The following is a 24,119-nucleotide window of genomic DNA, read 5'->3' on the forward strand; positions in this document are numbered from 1 at the left end:
CGGCCCCCGCTTGCTGAATCACCCTGAAACATTTTAGGACAAGAGCTGTCCGGTTCGCCCCATGAGTTCTGAAAATTTCGCGAAGATTCGTCAACCGGCGTGAAACTTATTGAGAAAAGAAAAAACGCTTTTCCTATGGAAACTAGATCCTAACTATAACTATCTACTGGTGATCGCCAGTAGATAATACACACACATATATAGGGATAGGGATGTCATTTGAGATGTCATCAGTGATGTCATGAGTGATGTCACTGACCTTGTCATGAGTGATGTAATATGTGACATCATCAGCAGTGCATTGCGGGCGCGCGAGTTATAGTTAGCTGAAGTAACTATAAAAGGGGAATTTCAAAGGCTTTGTATGAGTAAAATGACCACCTAACTATAACTGGTGTTAAACCTATGGTTTTTTCAGTGAATTTCAAAGGTTTTTAACACCTTAGCTGCTGTGACTTTTCCCCTCCTGTGCTGACCACCTTTGAATACTATTGTTCATGACGAGCTCAGCTCGTCATAAGCACAGCTCCACTGTGCCTCATGACGAGCTGAGCTCATCATGAGCATGGAAGGGGTTAAAATGCTAATTCCTAGCTATAACGTGTGTGAAACCTATGGTTTTTTCAGTGAATTTCAAAGGTTTTTTAAATGCTAATTCCTAACTATAAGATGGCTGTAACCTATGGTTTTTTCAGTGAATTTCAATGGTTTTGTAAATTAAATTTTTTTAATGTAATAATTGTTATACATTACATATTTTTAATATAAATTGATAAAAAATGTTTGTACACCTCTCTGCAACACAGCCCCCTGACGCGTTTGCAGAGGGGGGACTAATTCCCCTTGCATACTGGGGGTCCCTGGGGGCCAACTAGCCCACCAGGAACCTCCAGTATTCCCCAGTGGGCTGCATTGCAGAGAGGTGTAATGAGACCACACCCTTTTTTAAACCTCTCTGCAGCGCAGTCCACGGGCGCGTTTGCAGAGGGGGAACTAATTCCCCTTGCATACTGGGGGTCCCTGGGGGCTAACTAGCCCACATGGTACCTCCAGTATGCGCCAGGGGCTGCATTGCAGAGAGTTGTAATGAGGCTATGCCCCTTTTTACACCTCTCTGTAACGCAGCCCCGGGGCGTGTTTGCAGAGGGGGAACTAATTCCCCTTGCATACTGGGGGTCCCTGGGAGGCAACTAGCCCACCAGGAGCCTCCAGTATGCGCCAGGGGGCTGCGTTGCTTTGCCCCGGAGGGCGGCGGTCCCCGGGGCAGTGTGGGGGGGGGGGATTGGGCACCCCCCACACTTATTTTTCACTATGCCCCCACAATTTGGTCCCCCAACATTTCTTGCCTTGGAGGTCCTTGTGAGACCCCATGAGCAGGCCTAGGGGGTCAGGGTGCTTCTACCCTGCCCCCTTTTTGTGTTCTACACGTTTGTTTTTCTGCTTTCTTGTGTCTCGGTCTACCGAGCACAAGATGGCTGCCAACACTTCCTGGTTTGAAGTGTTGAAAGCCAATGAGCATGCAGCTCGTGCTCGAGAAGTTTTAGAACTCAAAAAAGGGGGGGCAGGGTAGAAGCACCCTGACCCCCCTAGGCTTGCTCAGGGGGTCCCTGTGGGACCCCCAAGGCGAAGAAAAAAAAAATCGAAAAATCGCGGGGTGCTCCATGCTCTCCACACCACTGGAGTCAAGCTATCCTGGCTGAAGACGGCTGATAGCCAGAAACCGGTCCTAGGATGCTTGATTCCGGTCCAGGAAAGACATGGCTTGGCAGTTCGGGCTGGACTGTGAGGCACAGGGTCATGGCTGATTTGCATATGGCCATGTCTGAACTGGGGTGGTGTGGAGTGCAAAAAAACGACGGATTTAGGCCCAGATCTATGTACTGGGGTGAATGTATGACATTGTTCTGCATTCTGTCGCGGACGCGCGCAGGCAAGAATCCCTCTGATCCGACCCCTGAGGATCAAGGCTGCTCACGCTATATTTTAAAACTACTTTTTAACTCTTAAACTCTGTGGTGTACAATCCCTAACTGTTCTGCTGCTAAAATTGCTACTTTTGCACATCGTTGATTACGAACGTTTTTAAAATCGCTGCACTGTGTCATAACTGTTTGTTGCCTACCTGTGCTGCGGTGCCCCCTGTTCCGTCGCGGCTTGTGCCGTTTGCGCGGAGGGGTCTACACCATCTTGGGAGTGTCGCTTTCCCTGGAATTAGCATGGTCAGCGTTCAAGCCTCAGCCCCACGCTTGCGGTCCCGCCCACTGGCCCTACATAGCCCAGTGCGCCGAGCAGACGCGTGCAGCGGCGCGCCAAAGGCAAGCCCGTCTGCGCCCGTCCGACTCCAGACGCCAGGAACCTTGCCCGTCTGTCCCCATTCTCGGCAGGCTGCCCACCTCATACAGCACCACGACATGGGCATCATCAGGTACACAAATTCAGAATTACATAGCCTTAATCCAGTTAAGCGACCCCTCCCTACAGCCCAGCTCTCTAACTCTCAACCAAAATCAACATCTACCAAATAATTAAAATACCGCCACACCGACCTCGCCTCTAAGCACCAGCCTAACCTAGTCTGTCTATACTGCTATGCAAGATCAATAGCTAAGCATTCGCTACAAATCTGGGCGCTCCTGGACTCAGTTAAACCGGACGCGCTGTTCGTAACAGAAACCTGTCTCCAGGAGACATCCGTACCAGACATTGCAGTAGCTCTGCCCCCTGCCTATACAAAACATAGGCTTGACCGCCCTGGAAAAAAGAAGGGGGGTGGAACGGCTATAATCCATAAGACATTTATAAAAATTCACATAAACGACTCCTACCTCGAATGTTGGGGCGAGATGCTTATTGCCACCATGACTGTGGGCAATAAAGAAGCATGGAAGATAGCCCTTATCTACAGGCCCCCCCCGGGGTCAAGGCACATTTCCCAGAGAAATTAGTGGAAGCAATAGCGCCCTATGCTCTTGCCTCAGGAAACTTTCTCTTGCTAGGAGATGTTAATTACCATCTCGAGCAAGCCACTGACCCCCATACCATAGACATACTTACCAACCTGGATGCTCTTCAGTTACGCCCACTTCCAACGGGTCCGACCCACATAGATGGCCATACTCTTGACTTTGTCTGTACCAACTCCCCAAAGATTGCGATTACACAGACCGACCCAGTCTTTTGGTCGGACCACTTTATCATTAAATTCACCATCAATGGCACACCTGCCCTGGAAACTCGCCCGACCAACTTGAAAAAGAGCAGGCCATGGAATAAGATCACCCTGGACGCCTTTGCCGCCCACTTTTCTCCTCCTACCATTTCCACAAGTACAAATCCTAGCCTAGCTGCCATGAAACTTAAATCGGCAATCACTCTTGCTCTAGATGACATCGCCCCTGCACGAGCATCCAAGTCCCCCAAAAGCAATTCACCGTGGTTTACACCAAACCTAAAGCAAATAAAATACTCCACCAGGGTGGCAGGCAGGAAATGGCGTCACACAAAGAGCGTCCAAGACAGGGAAACCTATAAAGCAGCCCATCGGCAGTACATGAAGGAAATAGCTGAGGCAAAAAAAAACTACCTAGGCAACAGGGTCGCATCAGCAGCTAACTCACAAAGAGAACTCTTTAACATTGTTAAGGAATTCACAAACCCAGCAGGATCCCAGCAGTCACCACCCGATACTAAGGACTGGGTAGAATCTGTAGCCTCCTACCTTTACGAGAAAGTCAACGATATACATAAACGTTTCCCCCCGATGACGACAACTGATCTGACCACGGTCCCAGACACCAATAGTGGCAATAATCCGAACCATCATATTGTCACGCTAAGAGAGTTCTCACCTTTTTCAGAAAAAGAGGTGGACCAAACCCTGCTGAAAAGGAAGTCTGGTGTCCCGGGAGACCCTGCCTCTCTGAAAATTCTATCTAAAATCTCCCTGGCACTGATCCCTACCCTAACCAATATTCTCAATCAATCTCTATGTCACATATACATCCTTGACCACTGGAAGGAAGCAGTAATTAGGCCTATTTTAAAAAAGCCAACAGCCGACCTGACCAACCAGCCAATTCTCGACCAATCTCCCTTCTCCCACTATTTGGAAAAATTATGGAGGCCCTAATAAATAAACAGCTTGTTACCTATATTGAGTCTAACAAACTCCTCGACCCTTCCCAGTCCGGCTTCAGGGTTTCCCACAGCACTGAAACGGCCCTGCTTGAGGTCGTGGACAATATTAGACTGACCCTGGATTCCAAACAATCGGCCATATTAATCCTGTTGGACCTTTCTGCGGCCTTCGACACCATCTCGCATTGCGTTCTGTTAGAGCGCCTTGCAGAGGTCGGTGTCGAGGGTGCAGCCCTGAGATGGCTGACAAGCTATCTCGGCAACTGGAGATCTAGGGCCCAGATAGGCTTGCACTCTTCCATCTACTATGACAATGACAAGGGTGTTCCACAGGGATCCATACTGAGCCCGACCCTTTTTAATTTATATGTTTCCCCGCTTGCGAAGATCATCAGAGCACACGGTTTTGGAACCATATCTTACGCCGACGATACCCAAATCCTTATAACCATCAATCAGAACCCTGACGACGTTAAAAAGAGGTTCAAAAACTGTATGGTCGACGTATATGAATAAATGACCAGAAACTACCTCATGATGAACGCAGGAAAGACTGAGGTCATGTTGTTCGGTAAAGAGGACAAATATGGTCGCCCGATTGGTGGCCGGATACCCTCGATCCCTGCTCTACCCCCAAGCCCTCTGTCAGGAATCTTGGAGTGATCATCGACAATAAGCTAACCATGTCTGAGCACATCAGAAAAACCGTGGGTACCAGTTACGGTCTGATGTGCAGCTTAAGGAAGATCTTCAAGTGGATCCCACTCTCAGCTCGTATGCCCTTAATTCAGGGACTTATTGTTAATAGGTTGGACTATGGAAATGCTCTCTTTTCAGCCATCAACTCAACACTTCTAAAACGACTGCAGGTCCTCCAGAACACTGCCGCTAGGCTAGTACTTAATCTGCCCCCTCGCTTTCCCTCAGCCCCCTGCCTTCAGACCCTGCACTGGCTACCCATACAAAAACGCATAAAGTTTAAACTATGCTGTCTAGTCCATAAAGCTGTAAATGGTCATGGACCTTCCTATCTTGAACACAAGCTTAAAGCCCACGTACCAGACAGATCGCTACGATCTTCCAGCAAGGCCTTTCTCTCTGTACCTTGAGTTCGGACAGTCAGAAATGGCGATAGAGCATTCAGCAAAACCGCCCCAGAAGCCTGGAACTCTCTCCCCACACATATCAGGCTAGAGCCTGATCATGCGAAGTTCCGAAAACAGCTAAAAACCTGGATTTTTTAGCCAGGTGAGCTCTTCCTGCTCCTCTAGGGCTAATGGACAGGAGGTTCCTTTCTGCCTGCTAGCGCTCAGAGACCTTCGGGTGAATTATGCGCGATACAAATGCAAAAAAATGGAAATGGAAATGCCCATCAATTGTGGTTTTTGCATTTGTCACCTCGAGTGGGATGGGTATGCTCAAACGTTAGTCCTATGCTCTCCACACCACTGGAGTCAAGCTATCCTGGCTGAAGACGGCTGATAGCCAGAAACCGGTCCTAGGATGCTTGATTCCGGTCCAGGAAAGACATGGCTTGGCAGTTCGGGCTGGACTGTGAGGCACAGGGTCAAGGCTGATTTGCATATGGCCATGTCTGAACTGGGGTGGTGTGGAGTGCAAAAAACGATGGATTTAGGCCCAGATCTATGTACTGGGGTGAATGTATGACATTGTTCCGCATTCGGTCCATCAATTGTGGTTTTTGCATTTGTCAGCCCGAGTGGGATGGGTATGCTCAGACGTGAGTCCCATGCTCTCCACACCACTGGAGTCAAGCTATCCTGGCTGAAGACGGCTGATAGCCAGAAACCGGTCCTAGGATGCTTGATTCCGGTCCAGGAAAGACATGGCTTGGCAGTTCGGGCTGGACTGTGAGGCACAGAGTCAAGGCTGATTTGCATATGGCCATGTCTGAACTGGGGTGGTGTGGAGTGCAAAAAAACGATGGATTCAGGCCCAGATCTATATACTGGGGTGAATGTATGACATTGCTCTGCATTCTGTCCATCAATTGTGGTTTTTGCATTTGTCACCCCGAGTGGGATGGGTATGCTCAGACGTGAGTCTCATGCTCTCCACACCACCGGAGTCAAGCTATCCAGGCTGAAGACGGCTGATAGCCAGAAACCGGTCCTAGGATGCTTGATTCCGGTCCAGGAAAGACATGGCTTGGCAGTTCGGGCTGGACAGTGAGGCACAGGGTCAAGGCTGATTTGCATATGGCCATGTCTGAACTGGGGTGGTGTGGAGTGCAAAAAAATGATGGATTTAGGCCCAGATCTATGTACTGGGGTGAATGTATGACATTGTTCTGCATTCTGTCCATCAATTGTGGTTTTTGCATTTGTCACCCCGAGTGGGATGGGTATGCTCAGATGTGAGTCCCATGCTCTCCACACCACTGGAGTCAAGCTATCCTGGCTGAAGACGGCTGATAGCCAGAAACCGGTCCTAGGATGCTTGATTCCGGTCCAGGAAAGACATGGCTTGGCAGTTCGGGCTGGACTGTGAGGCACAGAGTCAAGGCTGATTTGCATATGGCCATGTCTGAACTGGGGTGGTGTGGAGTGCAAAAAAACGATGGATTTAGGCCCAGATCTATATACTGGGGTGAATGTATGACATTGTTCTGCATTCTGTCCATCAATTGTGGTTTTTAGGTCGAGCGTAGCGAAGGACCTTTTGTTGGCGTGTTCCGGGGAATGTGAGACAGCGATCGCCCACGCGCCTCATTGTCTCAGATTCCTCCTCGTGAGCGCGCCCGGCGCCGTGCCCATATTCCCGTGCGCACACAGCCAGCCCCCACACCACACAGACTGAAACACACGCGCGCACACCCATCGCCTGTCTCCACTGCAAGCCTGCTGGTTACTTTCACTTTCCATCCCCCCACCAGTCATCGGGCTCTTTTTACACACGCACGCATGCATACATACACACACACACACACGCGCACACACAGGCACACAGGCACACGCGCACACACAGAAATACACACACACGCGCACAAACACACACACACACACAGACACACTCGCACATACGCGCGCGCGCACACATCCCCCCCCCTCACACCCCACTCACCGGGTTCTTTTCGTGTGTCCCTCTCTCCCTCTGCAGGCAGCGGGTGATTCTCAGCAGCAGGCGGGGCTCTCCACGAGCACGCGAGCCCCGCTAGCTGACACGCAAATCTTCCGGCTGACGGGCACAAGAGTGCTTCAGCACAGGAGCGCGGGGTAGGCTCCCGTCTGCTTCCTGTCGTTTTGCGGCCCCGCCCCTGTCCCAACACAGGTTGCCTGGCTTCCTGTTCAAGCCGGGCTGCGGCGGTGAGTTTTTATTATTTCATGTGACTAACTTTAGTGTTTTTATATAGTTTTTATATAGCGCGGACTTTACCCGAGGGCGTCAGAGCGCTTCACAATAGGAACAGTAAAGATACATGAGGAGAAAATTACAAGTGCGCAAATTACAAAAGCAAATGTATAACAGCTGTGAGCCCGTGCCTGAAATGGTATGAAAACAGCAGTAGGCCTGAATTATTTATTGGCAAAGCCAACATACCTTTGAGGATGGATTATTATTGCACTGTGTTAAAACCAATGACCGACTCACTTGCCATTCATTTAATCTACAGTGCATCGCATCCCATAAGCCCACTGCTTCGAAATCAGACTGCCATATGGGAATCATATTTTCCTTGCTGCATCATTATTTTCCATTCATGTTCAGAAGCAAGAGGTCAGCCACCTTGGATCAGAATAGAAACAATAGACTAAGCACAATACTATTCCAAGACAGCCAGACATGCTATGTATATTTTTGTACCTATTTTTATTGTACGCACTTGCCTGCCAAAATTATATGCTACATTGATCTTTTTCTGCTTTTATTATTTTAATTTATCCTGCATATTTTTCTTGAGAATATGAGGGTGTTTTTGTGGGTTCGTAAGTGGATGAATGCAGGAATGAGTCAGTTGATGGATGGATGGATCAGTGCAAGCTTGAGTGGCAGAGCGCACGTGTGATTGGGTATGGAGACCTAAAATTCACCAGTGACCTAAGTGGCACTTGCAACTATGAGCCAGACATTTTCACATTGCAGATGCTTCGTAGCGTTGTAGATGCTGTCACAGAAAGTTTCTGTCCCATCCTTATAACCAAGCTGCAGGCAGTTTGTGGGTAATCAAGCAGTTCCCTTCAGTGAATGGTTATGCGTGCTTCTGATCTTTCGCTATTTTCACACAGACTGGTCCAGCAATGTTTTTTGTCACAAGTGTCAGCAGAAAGGCAAAGTGTGGGGGGAAGGCGGGCGTGAGAGTCCTCTCCCATAAGCAATCCAAAGCAAAATCACAAGCCCAAGGGAAACTGCCCGCTTTAACACCTTTTAATATACACACGCCCACGCACACGCTCTTTCTCTCTTCCCTCCTCTCTCGCGCACACACACAGGCACTTACGCACACATGCATTCTCTCTTTCTTTGGTGTGTAGTGCCGAAGTACCATTTATTCCTGCTAGGCACGGTAAGCCATTCATGGGTGCTCTTATTATGATACAAGGACCCCTTGCTCCCTGCCAGGCCTCTAGCACTTGTGGCGTGGTGGGGGTAGTTACAGTAAGACCTTCACTGGTGCTTTTAGCTTCACTGTGGTATGATACAAGGACCCCTTTGCTCCCTTTCTGGCCTCAAGCACTGGTGGCCTAGTGGTGGCAGTGCGCAGTGCCGAAGCACTTTTGCCTTCTGCTATGCACGGTAAAGCATTCATTGGTGCTCACTGCTTTCAATAGGGCCATGGCTTGACAGCAGGCAGGCCTTTGCTCCCTATCAAGTCTCAAGCAGTGGTGGTGCATCATTCATTCCAGCTGCTCAGGGCTGGTGCCTGTTAATGATTCTCCTGCAGCTGCGGAGTCAGCAGTGGGTGCGTTTGTGAAAGGCTAGGGTGGTGTGTGTGCGTTCCCTCACACCTTTTCCTGCTCTACTCCATGCTCCCGCTTGTCCCTCGTGTGTATATTACAGAGGTCCGAAAAACACAGCATTTGAAATACCTAAAACACAAAAATATTGCATGAGAACCGGTGCCGCGGGGCGCCTTTCCTCTCATTGATAGGATATACCCGCTCTCCGTACAACTCTCTCTTTTTCACGCACACAAGCTCTCTCCCTCTCACACACGCATGCACTCACACATGCATACTCTCTCTCCCTCTCCCCCTCACACACACATGCACGCACTATCTTTCTCACACACACATAGGCACACATGTACGCTCTCTCGCACTCACACACACACACACGCATACTCACACATGCAGGCTCTGCTCTCTTTCTCTCCCCCTCACACACACATGCACGCTATCTCTCTCTCTCTCTCTCTCTCACACACACAAGCATGCACCCATGCACATTCTCTTTCTCACACAAACACAACCAAACACACACGCACAACCACACACACGCACAACCACACACACAAACCACACACACAAACCATACACACACACAAAACCACACACACACACACACACAACCACAACCACACACGCACAACCACACCCAACCACACATCCACAGACACCCACAACAGCACCCACAACCGCACATACACACAACCACACACACACACAACCACACACGCACACCACCACACACCCACACAAACATCCACACACACACACACACACCCACACACCCACCCACACACCCCCACCCACACACCCCACACAAACACACACACACACACACCCACACACACACAACCCCACCCTACACACACAACCCCACACACACAACCACACACACACAACCCCACACACACAACCACACACCAGGATAGCAAAACATAGCATAGCAAAACAAAACATAGTATAGCATAACAAAACACAACAAAACATAGCATAACAAAACACAACAAAGCATAGCATAACAAAACAAAACCTAGCATAACATAAAAAAACAAAGCATAACATAACATAAAAAAATAGCATAGCAAAACAAAACATAGCATAACATAGCATAGCTTAACAAACCACAGCATAGCAAAAAAAAACATAGCATAGCAAAACAAAACATAGCATAGCATAGCATAGCATACCAAACACAACAAAACATAACATAACAAAACATAGCATAACTAAACATAACATAACAAAAAATAGCATAGCAGAATAACACACACAACACACACACACAACCACACACACAACCATCTATCTATCTGTCTATCTATCTATCGCCCTCACTCTCTCTATCGCCCTCACTCTCTCTATCGCCCTCACTCTCTCTATCGCCCTCACTCTCTCTATCGCCCTCACTCTCTCTATCGCCCTCACTCTATCTATCGCCCTCACTCTATCTATCGCCCTCACTCTATCTATCTATCGCCCTCACTCTATCTATCTCATAGCCCTCCCTCTATCTATCTATCTATCTATCTATCACCCTCACTCTATTGCATCACCACAGCATCACTCAGCACCACCACAGCATCACTCAGGGGCACCACAACATCACTATGCGCTACCACAGCATCACTGAACGCCACAGCATCACTCGGCGCCAACACAACATCACTCAGCGCCACAACAGCATCACTCAGCGCCACCACAGCATCAATCTGTGCAACCATTCAACAACTGGTTCAAATATGTTCTCTCAATGTTTCAAGCTTTATTACAAATGTCACAAAAAGATGTTAGTTAATATTTCACTTCTGTTCTTGGATTTTCGTCACAATAAAATACACTGAACATAATCTTCACAAAAGTTATTTACAAAAGTTTAAGCTATTGCCATTATAAATTACAATAACTGTTATTTAAGTATTCATTATTAAAACAAATTAAAAGCCATTGTTATTTGTAATAGCAATACATCTAAGTCACGTAAATACAACACATATTGCATTACAAATGCTATAGGTGTGACATGTGCGAAAGTTATAGCTATTGGCATTGTAAATGACAAAGCTATTAATTTCGCTATTTTCAAAACCAACACATACATACAAAAATTGTCATTTACAATACCAATAGCTCAAACTTTCCTAATGCGAGACCTATTGCATTGCAAATGCTTGTTGCATTTGTCACCCCGAGTGGGATGGGTATGCTCAGACGTGAGTCCCATGCTCTCCACACCACTGGAGTCAAGCTATCCTGGCTGAAGACGGCTGATAGCCAGAAACCGGTCCTAGGATGCTTGATTCCAGTCCAGGAAAGACATGGCTTGGCAGTTCGGGCTGGACTGTGAGGCACAGGGTCAAGGCTGATTTGCATATGGCCATGTCTGAACTGGGGTGGTGTGGAGTGCAAAATAACGATGGATTTAGGCCCAGATCTATGTACTGGGGTGAATGTATGACATTGTTCTGCATTCTGTCCATCAATTGTGGTTTTTGCATTTGTCACCCCGAGTGGGATGGGTATGCTCAGACGTGAGTCCCATGCTCTCCACACCACTGGAGTCAAGCTATCCTGGCAGAAGACGGCTGATAGCCAGAAACCGGTCCTAGGATGCTTGATTCCGGTCCAGGAAAGACATGGCTTGGCAGTTCGGGCTGGACTGTGATGCACAGGGTCAAGGATGATTTGCTTATGACCATGTCTGAACTGGGGTGGTGTGGAGTGCAAAAAAACGATGGATTGAGGCCCAGATCTATGTACTGGGGTGAATGTATGACATTGTTCTGCATTCTGTCCATCAATTGTGGTTTTTGCATTCCTAACTATAAAGTTTCAGAACTTCTTGGTGTTTTCATTGAATTTCCAACGTTTTTCAAAATCTATTTTCAAAGTATTATGTCCCTGTAATGTTAAGTTTTTTAAGTTAATTTCACAAGTTTATTTTTAGTACTAAGAATACTAAAATTTATTTTGCTGGTTGATTTAAAAAAAAATACTTTCTATAAATTTTAAAAGGTACAAATCAAATATCTACTTAATTAAAATATATAATTGTATTTGTAAATGTAATTGAACAAGATTTTTGTTTTTTTATTACCATGGTACTTTTGCGGGTCTGAAAAAAGACAGGACCACAAGTACTCTAAGGTTATTGATGCCGATCACTTGATCGCAATGAATTGCGAATCGCGGATTTGCCAACATTTAAAAAAAAATGTAAATATGTACATCCCTCTTCTTTCATTAATGACATCAGTGAGAACATATTTAGAAGTATATATATATATGGCCCCCTATAAAGGTTTTTCAAGACAATTACTCACTTTACGAGTTCAGGACTTCGCAAAACTACAGACTCGAATGACTCGATGACTAACCCAAACCTTGCCTTTTGATTGGGCATGTTACGACTCCACCCATGTAGATGTAACATCAAACCCCCAAATAGGCATTTATCCACTGAACTCAATAGAAAGAAGATTCAGAAGTATTGGTGCTTTGTTTTTTGAATAATTGGATAGAATTACTGTAGCTTCATCTTCTGCCCAGGATGAATGGCCAAAATCTATTTTAATTTTTTGGGTGGCATGGGTAATTTTAAGGTTTAGGGTGGGTTTGGGTTTTTGAGTGGCAAGGGCCCCTACCCTCTGTTGTCCAAATCCAGGCACCCTCCTTCCTGCCCTGCCTGGTCCAATGTGTTGCAACTGTCCTTAGTTTAGCTTGATATTCTTGCCCATACTTCCTGCCCTCAGTTGTCCAAATCTACGCCCCACCATTGCCCTCGTGCTTAGCTTGCTGGCCGTACACTCCTTCCCTCGCTCTCTGATGTTTGTGTGCATACCATTGCTCCCTCCTTTTTGCCCACTATGTTCCATGGATTTGCCACCTGCCTAGCATTATCAAATGGCTGTGGCATGTCCCTACCACTTCCACCCTGCCTGTCCGAGTTCCAAGCCCCTATCCCCTCCCTCCTGTCCTCCATGGTCCATTTTGCTGCCATTCTCTTCTGTCCTCCTCTGGTGTGCTGCAACTGCTTCTTCTGCTTGCCCTGTGTGTTCTGGTGTGAAGCCCCTTCCCCTGCCCTCTCCAGTTCCAGCCTCTACACCTCCCCTCTGTCCTCCATGGTCCTTTGTGCATACTGCTTTGTGCATACTGCTGCCACCTCCCTCTTGCCCACCATGATCTTCTGTACTGCCACAACCCCCTCCCACCTTACCCCATTGCATGTGTGTATGCCACTATAGTCTCACTATTGCCCTCCATGTTATGTTGTGCATACAGTGCCCATCCTGTCTACCATCCATGGGAGTTTGCTGCTCCTGCCCTGCCCCCTGATGTCTGTTTTCCATGCGCAGTCCCCTGTCAACTCCCTCCTACCTTGTCTGTCCATTGCCATGCCCCTGCCCTTTCCTCCATGGTCTGTAATGCTGTAACTCTGCAACTGTCCCTACTGTCTGTCTGGTATAGTAAGCTTGCTGCCCTTGCCTCTTCCCCCTCTGCTTTCTGTTGTCCATGCGCATGGCCCTATTGCTTTCCATGGTCCGTTGTCCTGCTTGCCCTGTGTGGTGTAATGTGCTGCTGCAACCCCGGACACCTGCCCAGAAAGGTCAGTTTGGTGCCCCTGCCCATCTCCCTCCTGCGATCTGCTATCCAAGTCCATGTCATTATCCCATTCCTCCTGCCCTCTGTGATCCAATGGACCACATTTGCCAACATTTTGAACTTGGTTTGGAGGGTGATTTTGAAAAACAAACCAGGGGAATTGATTTTCCCCATGGACTTATAGTGAAAAAGAGGGGATTTTAGGCACAAAACAGAAAAAATACTGTATTTTTGGGCTTAAAAACATCAGAAGAAGTCTCCTGCCTGAATCTGGTCTGTATGAATAGGTGTACTGCCACTGCCTCTTCCTCCTGCACTCAATGGTCTGTTATATTGCTACAGCCTCTCTTGCCTATCCTGCATGGTTGGTTTGTTGCCCCTACTACCTTTTCCTCTGCCCTCCATGGTTCGCTGTGCTGCCACTGCCCCTCCTGCCTGCCCAGTGTGGCCAACTTGATGCCTCTGCACCCTCCTCCCTGCACTCAATTACACAATTCTGTGCCCCTGACCTGTGCCTCTCCACAGAATTCTAATGAACAACTGGATTGCTAACATTCTATATTTATTACAAAAGTGTGGCACGCCTGACATCACCTAGATTTTCTATTTGACAATCGGAGTGAGTGTGGGCGAGTTCCTGATAACATGGGGTAGTGGCTGATAGTGTTATGATTTGTGGTCGAGGATCGCTCTCGGCTTGTGATGCGATGCGGTAGCTCTACATCAAGGGAAGTACCGCTCTGCTCCCTAAAGTGAAGTCCAAAAAGGAGTGTGTTTGACCGTCTGAACGGGTCCATGCAGGGGAAATGTCTGTATGAAGACGCCCATTCAACACGGTGAATCCTACACTACTGCCTGATGCACTACAAATAAGGAGGCGTACAGCACACGTAACTCAGCTATAGTGACTTATACATAACGCGGCGTATGATTGTCAATTCCCGGGGCCACGACCCTGTTTTGGCCAAAGGACCTAACAGAACCGCTGTTACCGAGTGGGGAAGGGCGCCATCAAACCAAACTTGATGCTGCCAGGCTGTAATAGGAATCTCTAGTGATCTATATGGTGTGTAGTACATAGGCACGGCTGTGGGAGTATAAACGTGAAACGTACAAGAAGCCGCATTAACTGCAGGAAAGGTAACCCATGAGGAATAGAGCTCAAATAGGTACGCAGCTTCAGCACTCACCACAAAAACAACCGCCATGCCTTCCAAGGTGACGCCATACGACTGCAAATGATTGCGGACTGCCCCCCTACTATGTAGTGGAATCTCAACGTCAGCCATAAGGACACAGTAGAGAAAAGACCATTCAAACAAATTGTAGCACAAACGGGTTGTAATTCAAAGTAAGAACCTTTGTTAAAATATCAAGCTTGAATAAACCTATGTAAATATAGGTAGGTTAATCCGTCACCAACATCAACCGGAAACAGTAGTGAGGCCGTCGTGGACTGTTATAAGCACTACTCGAGAGTCTCATGTTGCGAGGATTCTGCTCATACACAGAACTGTGCACAGAGACCCAGGACTTCAGTGAATTGTGGTGTACCAAAAAACTCACCTCAGTACCTAGAACCGCTAACCGACTAGCATCAGTGTCTCATTAGCTCTTCGTCCTATAGCAAAGCTACCAATGATTAGACAACCCAGAACTTGCGACATAGGTTACTCTCAGGAATGGTGAGAATCAAGAACACTCCTTCGTTTTTATTCTCATACCAGTCCACAACGGGAGTAAAAAGAGACAAGGAAAAGTTTGAAGTGTTTATTTTAACGACGTGCTCTAAGATGCAGTTTTTTTGCTAACATAAGTAGGCATCTGATTAAAAATAATACGATCAGCATTGTTACAATTCCATAAAACACAAAAGGAGAAATTATATATTATAATGATAGTGGAAACAGGTCCTATAGTGCCTCGAGTACCACCCTCCCTTGCTAAGGACTAGGTTTTATAATAATAGAAGGTCTCTTAGGCTTGAATGGGGAACCCCATACCTCCAAGATCAGTAGAGATGGATCACATCAGGTTCTGCAAAAGCTCTCTCTTTCTCTGAAAACGGATTTTCTCCAAGTGTTCGACACCATACATGCAGTCATGTAGTGCAATATTAAAGGCGCCAGAATTTCAGTTAGCTGCAGTGTTGTGTCTAGAGCGTGGGCCGATCAGCCCGAATAACAGCTAACATTGTTATGGTAACCTTGGAGGCTTCTGTACTCACTGTGCAGATTAAGGTCACGATGCAAGTCTAGGGATGTTGAAAACAAGCCATTCTCACTGTGAAGAAATTCATGCAGCCTAACTTACAACAACAGTTACATGCAATGTTTTGTGCAAAAGCAACAAAAAGGTAAAATGGCGTTTAAACTTCTAATAAGCCTATGCTAACATAGCAATATGCGCAAGCAGGGCCCTGCCTTTACTACACTGTATAACAGCGTACTCCCCCAGTTTCGATGGTCTGTTTCCAATAGGAGCAGACTGTGGAGCAAAATGTGCGGGAACCATTGGAGAATTTATCCCTATGTCCTCTAAAGGGTTGCAATGGAGATTGGTGTTGAAGACTCCTGATATTATAGTTGGTATGCTGTCGTGCTTACTTAGTAGATTGCAGATTATGTTGGTTGGATTGTCCATTTAGTTTTTTTTATCGATGGTAGATGGGGAGATGTAAACATTAAGAAGAAGCAGCTGCTAATCAATAGGTGAACTTCTTAACACTATGCCAGGGAGCCAGTTTTCCTCAAATTGTATCTGTGTAATGCGTTGGGATAATTTAGTTTATACATAAATGGAAAGGCCGCCACTCGGCCTACCGAACTTCGACTGTCTTGAGGCGAATGTTGTAAATTCCAGGTAGCCTTCTATGGGGATGGTTTCTACTGCCCAGGTTTCCTGTAAGAGGATGATATCATGTTCCTTTAAGAAACCGAGGGTGGCGGCAAATTGATTTTTCAGCCCAAATCCGTTAATGTTCCAGGAGCATATTGTTAAGCCTTGGAGAGTGATTTTTCAATCGTTCCGTGTTCTTGATAGAGCCCCTGGCAACCATGACCAATCTACCCTCTCAGGGATTTGCTGGTTGATTATGCGCTCTGGAGTTACTGTTGGCAAATGACTTCTTGCTGACTTTAGAACTGAAAAAGGGGCTGAGATTGTACTAAGGGAATGAGCCTGGTTGTTTACTAATATTGATGGATAGCGAGGGACACTTGGCGTTGTAATTTTTCTAAGCCCATTTTTTAAATTGTTCGGTTTTCGACTGAACCAATTCTCGAATTGCTGGAGATGCTAAAGTGAGTTGGATTGCTTCACTCTTATTGAATCCTGTGGTTGGTAAGAATTCAATCGTAACTATGTCTTTCGATTGAAGGGTAATTAGGTCCGGCAATGATTTAAAGAGCCTGAGGATGTTCCCTCGATTGAGGATATCATGAAGACCTCTTGAGACGTATTCTGGGGTTAGCAGTAGTTTAGTGTCTGAGCTGTTGATTGCATGCGTGAAAACCTCATTGGTCGTTGCGGCTTTGTTTGTTTTGGGTTTTCTTCAGTTGGCAGAATTGTTGTAACTGTGGCAGGCAGTTGTTAGGGACGGTTCTCGGTATTGGGTGATAGGAAGTAAAACGGGGGGGATGTTTCTTGTGGCCACCAACTGGTGACGATTTGATATATTTGAGGATTTCAAGTGAGCTCTCTCTTTGGCTGTGCACTGTGGACCCTGGATGTAGTCCTCCACTGTGGATAGTGGCATCAGATGGTGTACGGGTCCTTGTTGCTTAGTGTTGGGTGCTGGCGCCTCTGTTGGGGATTGATTAAAACCGGGTTTTGCTTGAATAAGTAGCTGCAGGGGGGCCGTAGTTATTGCACTGCCCCTACCAATTGACTGTTCTGACGCGAGTTCTTTCTGGGTAACCGGTTTCAGCGCCACTGGCTGCTGACTCGGATTTGCTCCTGTCGTAGCTGGCATGGCTTGCTCTACCCCTAGATTTTCTGAGTTGGTCTTTGGGAGGTAACTAACTCTGGAGCATTTAGTTTCCATTATTTGTTTATTCAGACTCTTCCGCTGTCTTTTTTTTTCAAGTTTTGACAGATGGTGTGGTTTATGAGGGTTAGTTGATTCTGTGTGAATTACATTGCATTGTAGCTCCACGGGGTGAGGAGTTGAGGTTGTGCTTCAGTGGGAGTAGAGTCCTGGAACGAACTTGTGGCCAGGAGCAGGGAATCATAGAGCCCTGGGTCCGGTCGCCTCTTGATATCTATTAATACTGAGGAGAGAAATTGAGGTAACGAAGATAAAGAGTCAATTATGGGAGAGCAGCAGAACACTGATTCCACCAATTGGGCTTGGAATTGGGCTTTTATAATGAGTGAATTGAGCGCCACCAGTTTTTGATCAATACCGCTAGTGTGTTTAAAAGGTGCACCTGCAGGTCCATCTTATCAGAATGGTAGGTCAGTGCTGCGGCCGTGTTTTGAAGGGTTGGCAGTAATTGGGTTAGCAGTAATTGAGACAATAGGTAATTAAGGTCGATTGATGGGGGCTTTCCATGCACGGTAGACTTGTTTGGTTCATTGGTGAAGAATGATAGATCTAAAGAAGTGAGGATTACGTTCTTGTTGGGCCACTCTTGATTGACCATTTGATCTCCTTGGTCAGCATTGTTTTGAAAGCTTTCTGTGTATGACTGGTTGAGATTGCCGAAGTGGGCACGTGGATAGGTCATAACCTGTGGTGACAGGACTCTAGTGCTCCTGATTTGATTGTCCGGTAATGTTAAGTTTGGGAATTTTAGTGCAATTGGGGAGAACTGACGAGTTCGGGCAGGCTGTAAAATTGGCAGAGGTGCATCTTGGGAGATGATAACTTCGAGAGAAGCCCGTTCAGCTTGAGCAGTCTGTGGGTCAGGAGCATGATGTGAACGTCTGTCATCTGAAGCATCTAAAGCGTTGGCTAGAAAAGACTCTGTTGTTGCTGGTGGGCTTGTTGGTGACGAGTTCCCAAGCTCTCCAGCTGCTGCATGAATCGTGGGCTGAACCAGGATTTGATGGGGTGCAGCTTCTATGTTCGTGAAAAGGGGGGCTTGAAGTTTATAGAAGGACTGGATTTTCACCTTGAGGCTGTCGCTGGTGCTGAATTCCTGAAGAAATCTCTTAATGAGACTTTTTTTATCGTCGAGTTTGTGGACTCTGACTGGCCTGGTTCTGACTTGTCAGTGGTCAGATACTCTTGTCGGTGATTGAGTTTGCATGAGAGCCATTGAGGATGCAGCATTCGTCTTTGCGCTTTTTTGGTAGTCTTTGTTGGACTTTCCTTACTAGAAACATACAAGGTGATAGACGGAATGTTGCACATTGGCAAAAGATTCACCCCAGTCACAGATCTGGGTTTAATCCATCGTTATTTTGCTCACCCCGCCACCCCAGTTCAGACATGGCCATATGCAAATCAGTCTTGACCCTGTGCCTCATGGGAACAGCCCAGTCCGAACTGCCAAGCCATGTTTTCCCTGGACCGGAATCAAGCATCCAGGACCGATTTATGGCTATCAGCCGTCATCAGCCAGGATAGCTTGACTCCAGTGGCGTAGTGAGCACGGGACCCACATCTGGGCATACCCTTCCCACATAGGGTGAACAGCAAAACACACAAGGTGATGGACGGAATGTTGCGCATTGGCAAAAAATTCACCCCCAGTCACAGATATGGGTTTAATCCATCGTTATATTGCTCACCACGCCACCCCAGTTCAGACATGGCCATATGCAAATCAGTCTTGACCCGGTGCCTCATGGGAACAGTCCATCCCGAACTGCCAAGCCAGGTATTCCCTGGACCGGAATCAAGCATGCTAGGACCAGTTTCTGGCTATAAGCCGTCATCAGCTAGGATAACTTGACTCTAGTGGTGTAGTGAGCACAGGACCCACGTCTGGGCATACTCTTCCCACATAGGGTGAACAGCAAAACACACAAGGTGATGGACGGAATGTTGCACATTGGCAAAACATTCACCCTCAGTCACAGATCTGGGTTTAATCCATTGTTATTTTCTTCACCACGCCACCCAAGTTTAGACATGGCCATATGCAAATCAGTCTTGACCCTGTGCCTCATGGGAACAGTCCAGTCCGAACTGCCAAGCCATGTCTTCCCTGGACAGAAATCAAGCTCCCTCCCTCGGCGCGGCTCACAGCTCTTCCTGCTCTGCTCCTGCTCACTCGTTTGCTGCGGTCGCGGTCCGGTCACAAGATCAAAAAGCAGTTATTTTTTTTTTTTTTTTAGTGAAAGAGATTTCAGCTGTTTAGTAAAACATTTTCCAAAAATTATACCTTCATGTGGATACTTCGACCCTTTTCTAAGTACAATCTGAACAATTTCACCACTGTAGACTATTCGTTCTGCAGGACTTCCTGAAAAAAGGTGAACTTCTACACTTAAGACGTTACTCTATGAGGACGTGCTCCAAGATTCCTGTATATGGGCATAACTATTTAAATGCTTATGACTTCAATAGAGATCCCCAAGAGATGAGCAAAACAGTTCATTAGCAGAGCGGGAGCAATAGCAGTGTCTATCACTAGAGTGCACTCTGCTTGAAAATAAAATAGCTTGTTTTATTTATAAAATGTCGGACTCACAGTAATGAAAAGCTGGAGGTCTATGAACATGTCAGAAATAAACATTGTTGAAAAACTGTTCTAATAAACAAGTAAATTACATGACAGGTGCTGAAATACTCACTGACTGAGAGGTGTCGGCTTCTAGACTCTGACGGCTGGTAAGCTGTACTGATGTCACCAACAGAATTAGAGGTTTTGATCCTCACTTGTTTAGTCAGGCAAGAACTGGAAGAGGTCTGCTGGATGGGAAAACAATGGATTTCTCAAATTGAGATGAGGACTTAGAGAATTTCACACAAGCCACAACTTTAAACTGACCATACTATTGTTAACTGGGGGGTTCAATAGGAAGTTTCATAATGAAGTGTGCATGTGTTTAATTCAATACCTATTAACAGTCAACTGGGGAAAATCCATTCTACAAACCTAACAAACTATCTCAATTATCTAAACTCTTTCCGCCCGTAGATGTGTGCAACAACATTTCAGACACCAATTACAAATTCCCTAAAAACAAATCTCACCTAGACCCCCCACCACACTGCTGACTGCTCTACAACAAATAGCTGTTAAAAATGTCTGCCTTATATGTCTTGCTTTAATGACTTTACCTTGACAATAACAGTACCGGTCATGCCCCCTGGACACTTGTCGTAACAAGTTATGTATAAAATAGTTACCTTCCGAAACGTTCTTTCTGATGGAACCCATTTTACTGCAGATTCCTTATGCAAAATAGCCTGAGACGCCAAGATGGATTCAGATTGTTCCTCAAGCAATACAAATCATTGTTGCCAGGTGGTGCTACTCTACTACACAATTGTCAGTGAAGTCAGTTCTGCTAAGACAAATCTTTACACTCAACAGAGGCTAAGCACAGAATTATCTATAAACAAAAAAATGGTGAATAAAAAGCAAATGCACAAACAACTCTCTAACACATTTATCGCACGATTCCGATGCGTTTGGGAACGGCTCAGACAGTCAGTCGGAGCCATTCCAACCGCTTTGGAATTGTCCGATTTGGATTCCTTTCCGACCGACCCATTTCAATGGGGTAGGTCGGAAGGGAATCTGAATCGGTTTTCCAAATGGCATTCGACGCTCTTCAAGAGCTCTTCCGCCATTCGGAAAGCCTGCAGTAATCTCTCGGCAAGAAAGAGATGGCAGCTTCCCACTGCCTTTCTGTGCTGGCCTTTCTGACACAGAAAGGCATTGGGAATCTGTCTTTGGGTGCCCTCATGGATGCAAGGCCACCGAATGGCAGCCTAGGGGGCACATATGGTGTCCTGCTGTTGATCCCTGCACCCGGTGGTAGGCACCTTGAGGTACCTGCCACCGGGTGCAGGGATGAACTACACCATGAGAGCATGCATTCCGTTCGGAATTCATGCTCCCATTGGCAGTCAAATCCTACTTCCTGGACTGGAACCGACGACAGGAGGTCATTCAGTTCAAGTTCCAACTCCGATGACGGACGGACTCCGGTCCATCCAACATTGGAATTGGGCCCTAAGAGAGTGGAGGTGTGAGAATATAAACCACTTGGCAAGAGAAATATCCAGAAGAAAGATACTATCACATATAGTATACTAAAGCAGTTATCACAATGAGGTGGTCTACGCAAAGTACAAATCCATACCAAATTGAGAATTATCGCTCGTGTGAGCATCCCAACAATATTTTGAAAAGGAATAAGAAATAAGACCATGTAAGACCTCAATAAATTGCTTTACTCAGAACACCTGTCAATAGGGCCGATGTAGGAACTCCACCGGTAGCCTAGCTGAACAAGCCTTAAATCCCACTGGTAGATCTTAACCTACTAGTTCCTAATATTCAATCTTGGAACAGTCTGTTTTTCTAGCAGCTTGCCCTGCTTTGCAACTTAATACCCTTAAAAAAAACATGACTACTCTCAAATCTATTGCCCTAAAGGGAAAACAGCTAAGGGATCTTCTCGGGTCCAGCCTGTCCAACCTTTCTTAAATCTTGAACATTTGAGGAGAATAAAAAGAAAAAAGTTAAATTATCTTAGATTGATGGAACTCAGTCACAACTTTAGGCAAATAGGAAATATGTCTGTAACCTCATCTTTACACAATACTGGTAAAGTAATCGGCTAACACTTGAAGCTGTCGTACCCTCCTGGTAAATGTGATAGCCAAGAAAAAGGCAGTTTTAAAAGGTAAATGTCTAAATTGGTCCCAAGTGCGGGGGTTAAAATAGATCTATTTGGACAAAAGTAATACCAAATTTAAGCCCCATCTTGGAACTACAAAAGAGGCTGGAGGAAATTACTGGAAACCTTTTAGAGATTCCTCATCAGATATAAAATCACTCACCTACATACTCCTGCAGGGATTCACCTTGTCCCCTTCTCTTTTTAACCATTACCTCCGATCAGTGGTTTCTTTCCCTTATCTACTGTTGGCTAGGTTTTACTTCTCTGCAGATGATACTCATCTTTTCTTTGGCCTTCTCGCTTTGTCAGAAGAGCAGGCTGGACAAGGTCAACTGCTTCTCTTTGGTCCACTATCTGCAATTCACTATTGAATCCTTTCAATTTTCTGCGACTGATTCCTGCCAGGATGCAAACTCCTCTGGTTCTACAAATCAGTTAACTGGGAAGAAAATATTGTGGTCTGAAATTAAGAGTCCTCTACCTGCCCCTGCCAAAGTCGTCCGTCACCTTGGGGTCCTATTGAACACCGGAGTGGCCCAGATCTATTTTCTACAGCATAGGATCCGGAAAAAGATCCTGCCATTAATTAAGCCAAGCCTGCACATGATGATTATAAACACCCTAGTTCAATGCACAATCTACATATGAACCCTTTTAGATCTACTTCAACCACTTCGGCTCATTGAGGACATGCCCACCAATGTGGTTACTAATACAGCTAGAAGATCCCACATTACATTCCTGTTAATATCTCTGCAGTGGCTCCATAGTCAATCAATGGTTATCTGTAAGGCAATTTCAACTGTTTGCAGAGCAATTTATATCATAATATCAGGTTTCTAGTTAAAACAAATTCACCCTGCATCTCCAGGCTCATACTTGTAAATCTGCCAATCATCCTCATCTAGAAATCCCTAGAACATGCGCTGCTACTGTGGATGGCTGCACCTTTTTGATCATGTGAGCTAGACACTGGAATAGTCTGCCTCTCTCTACATTAATTGAGCTATTTGAAGTTAAATGATTATAATATAACATAAAAAAGCTTCATAATTTTCTCTACTTTTGTTTAATTTAGGGTTGTGTAAACATGAAGTGAATACATTTAACTTAATTTAGTTGAATTTGAGTTATTTTAATTTAATTACAGGGTTACAGCTAACAAATAAAATAAGTTATTTATTTAAATAGATTATGACAGTAAGGTTAGCATTAGCATTATGAGTTAGTTTGATAATGTAACATTTTATAATTTATCTAAAATTAAATGTAATTTAATGTGCGGTAAAGTCTAGGATTAATGACATTTAACAACAAGCATTTGCAGTGCAATAGGTCTTGCATCATTAAAGTTTGAGCTATTGGCATTGCTAATAATAATGCAAGTCCAATAGCTCAAACATTCGGTAATGTGAGACCTATTGCATTACAAATGCTTGTTCTAAAACTGCTACTGAATTTGTTAGTATTTATGAAACACTCTTTGAAAAAGTGTTCACAAGAACTCTGCAACTCCCTCGCCTCCTACTTCCACAACAAGATCGCGGACATACACAACAGCTTCAGCACCCAACCGACGAACGCCACGACCGTCACGACCGAACCAACGCCCCCCACCACCACCCTCCGTGCCTGGACCCCGATCAGCACCGAAGACACCGTCCG

General features: G+C 46.0%; 1 protein-coding gene across 2 annotated transcripts in view; it reads right to left on the reverse strand.

Annotated features, from left to right (window-relative positions):
* The window catches only part of MAP3K3 (mitogen-activated protein kinase kinase kinase 3), a 1,347,292-nt gene that overhangs the window by 749,948 nt on the left and 573,225 nt on the right, over positions 1-24,119 (reverse strand). The window contains exon 6 of one of the 2 annotated variants that reach the window (XM_086923814.1): positions 20,391-20,508. In XM_086923814.1, the coding sequence (XP_086779940.1) occupies positions 20,391-20,508 (118 nt within the window). The remainder of the gene's footprint in view (positions 1-20,390; positions 20,509-24,119) is intronic. The other variant, XM_086923815.1, reaches the window with a different exon arrangement.

This window comes from Lissotriton vulgaris, chromosome 5, assembly GCF_964263255.1.
Source record: "Lissotriton vulgaris chromosome 5, aLisVul1.2, whole genome shotgun sequence".
Taxonomy (NCBI): Eukaryota; Metazoa; Chordata; class Amphibia; order Caudata; family Salamandridae; genus Lissotriton; species Lissotriton vulgaris.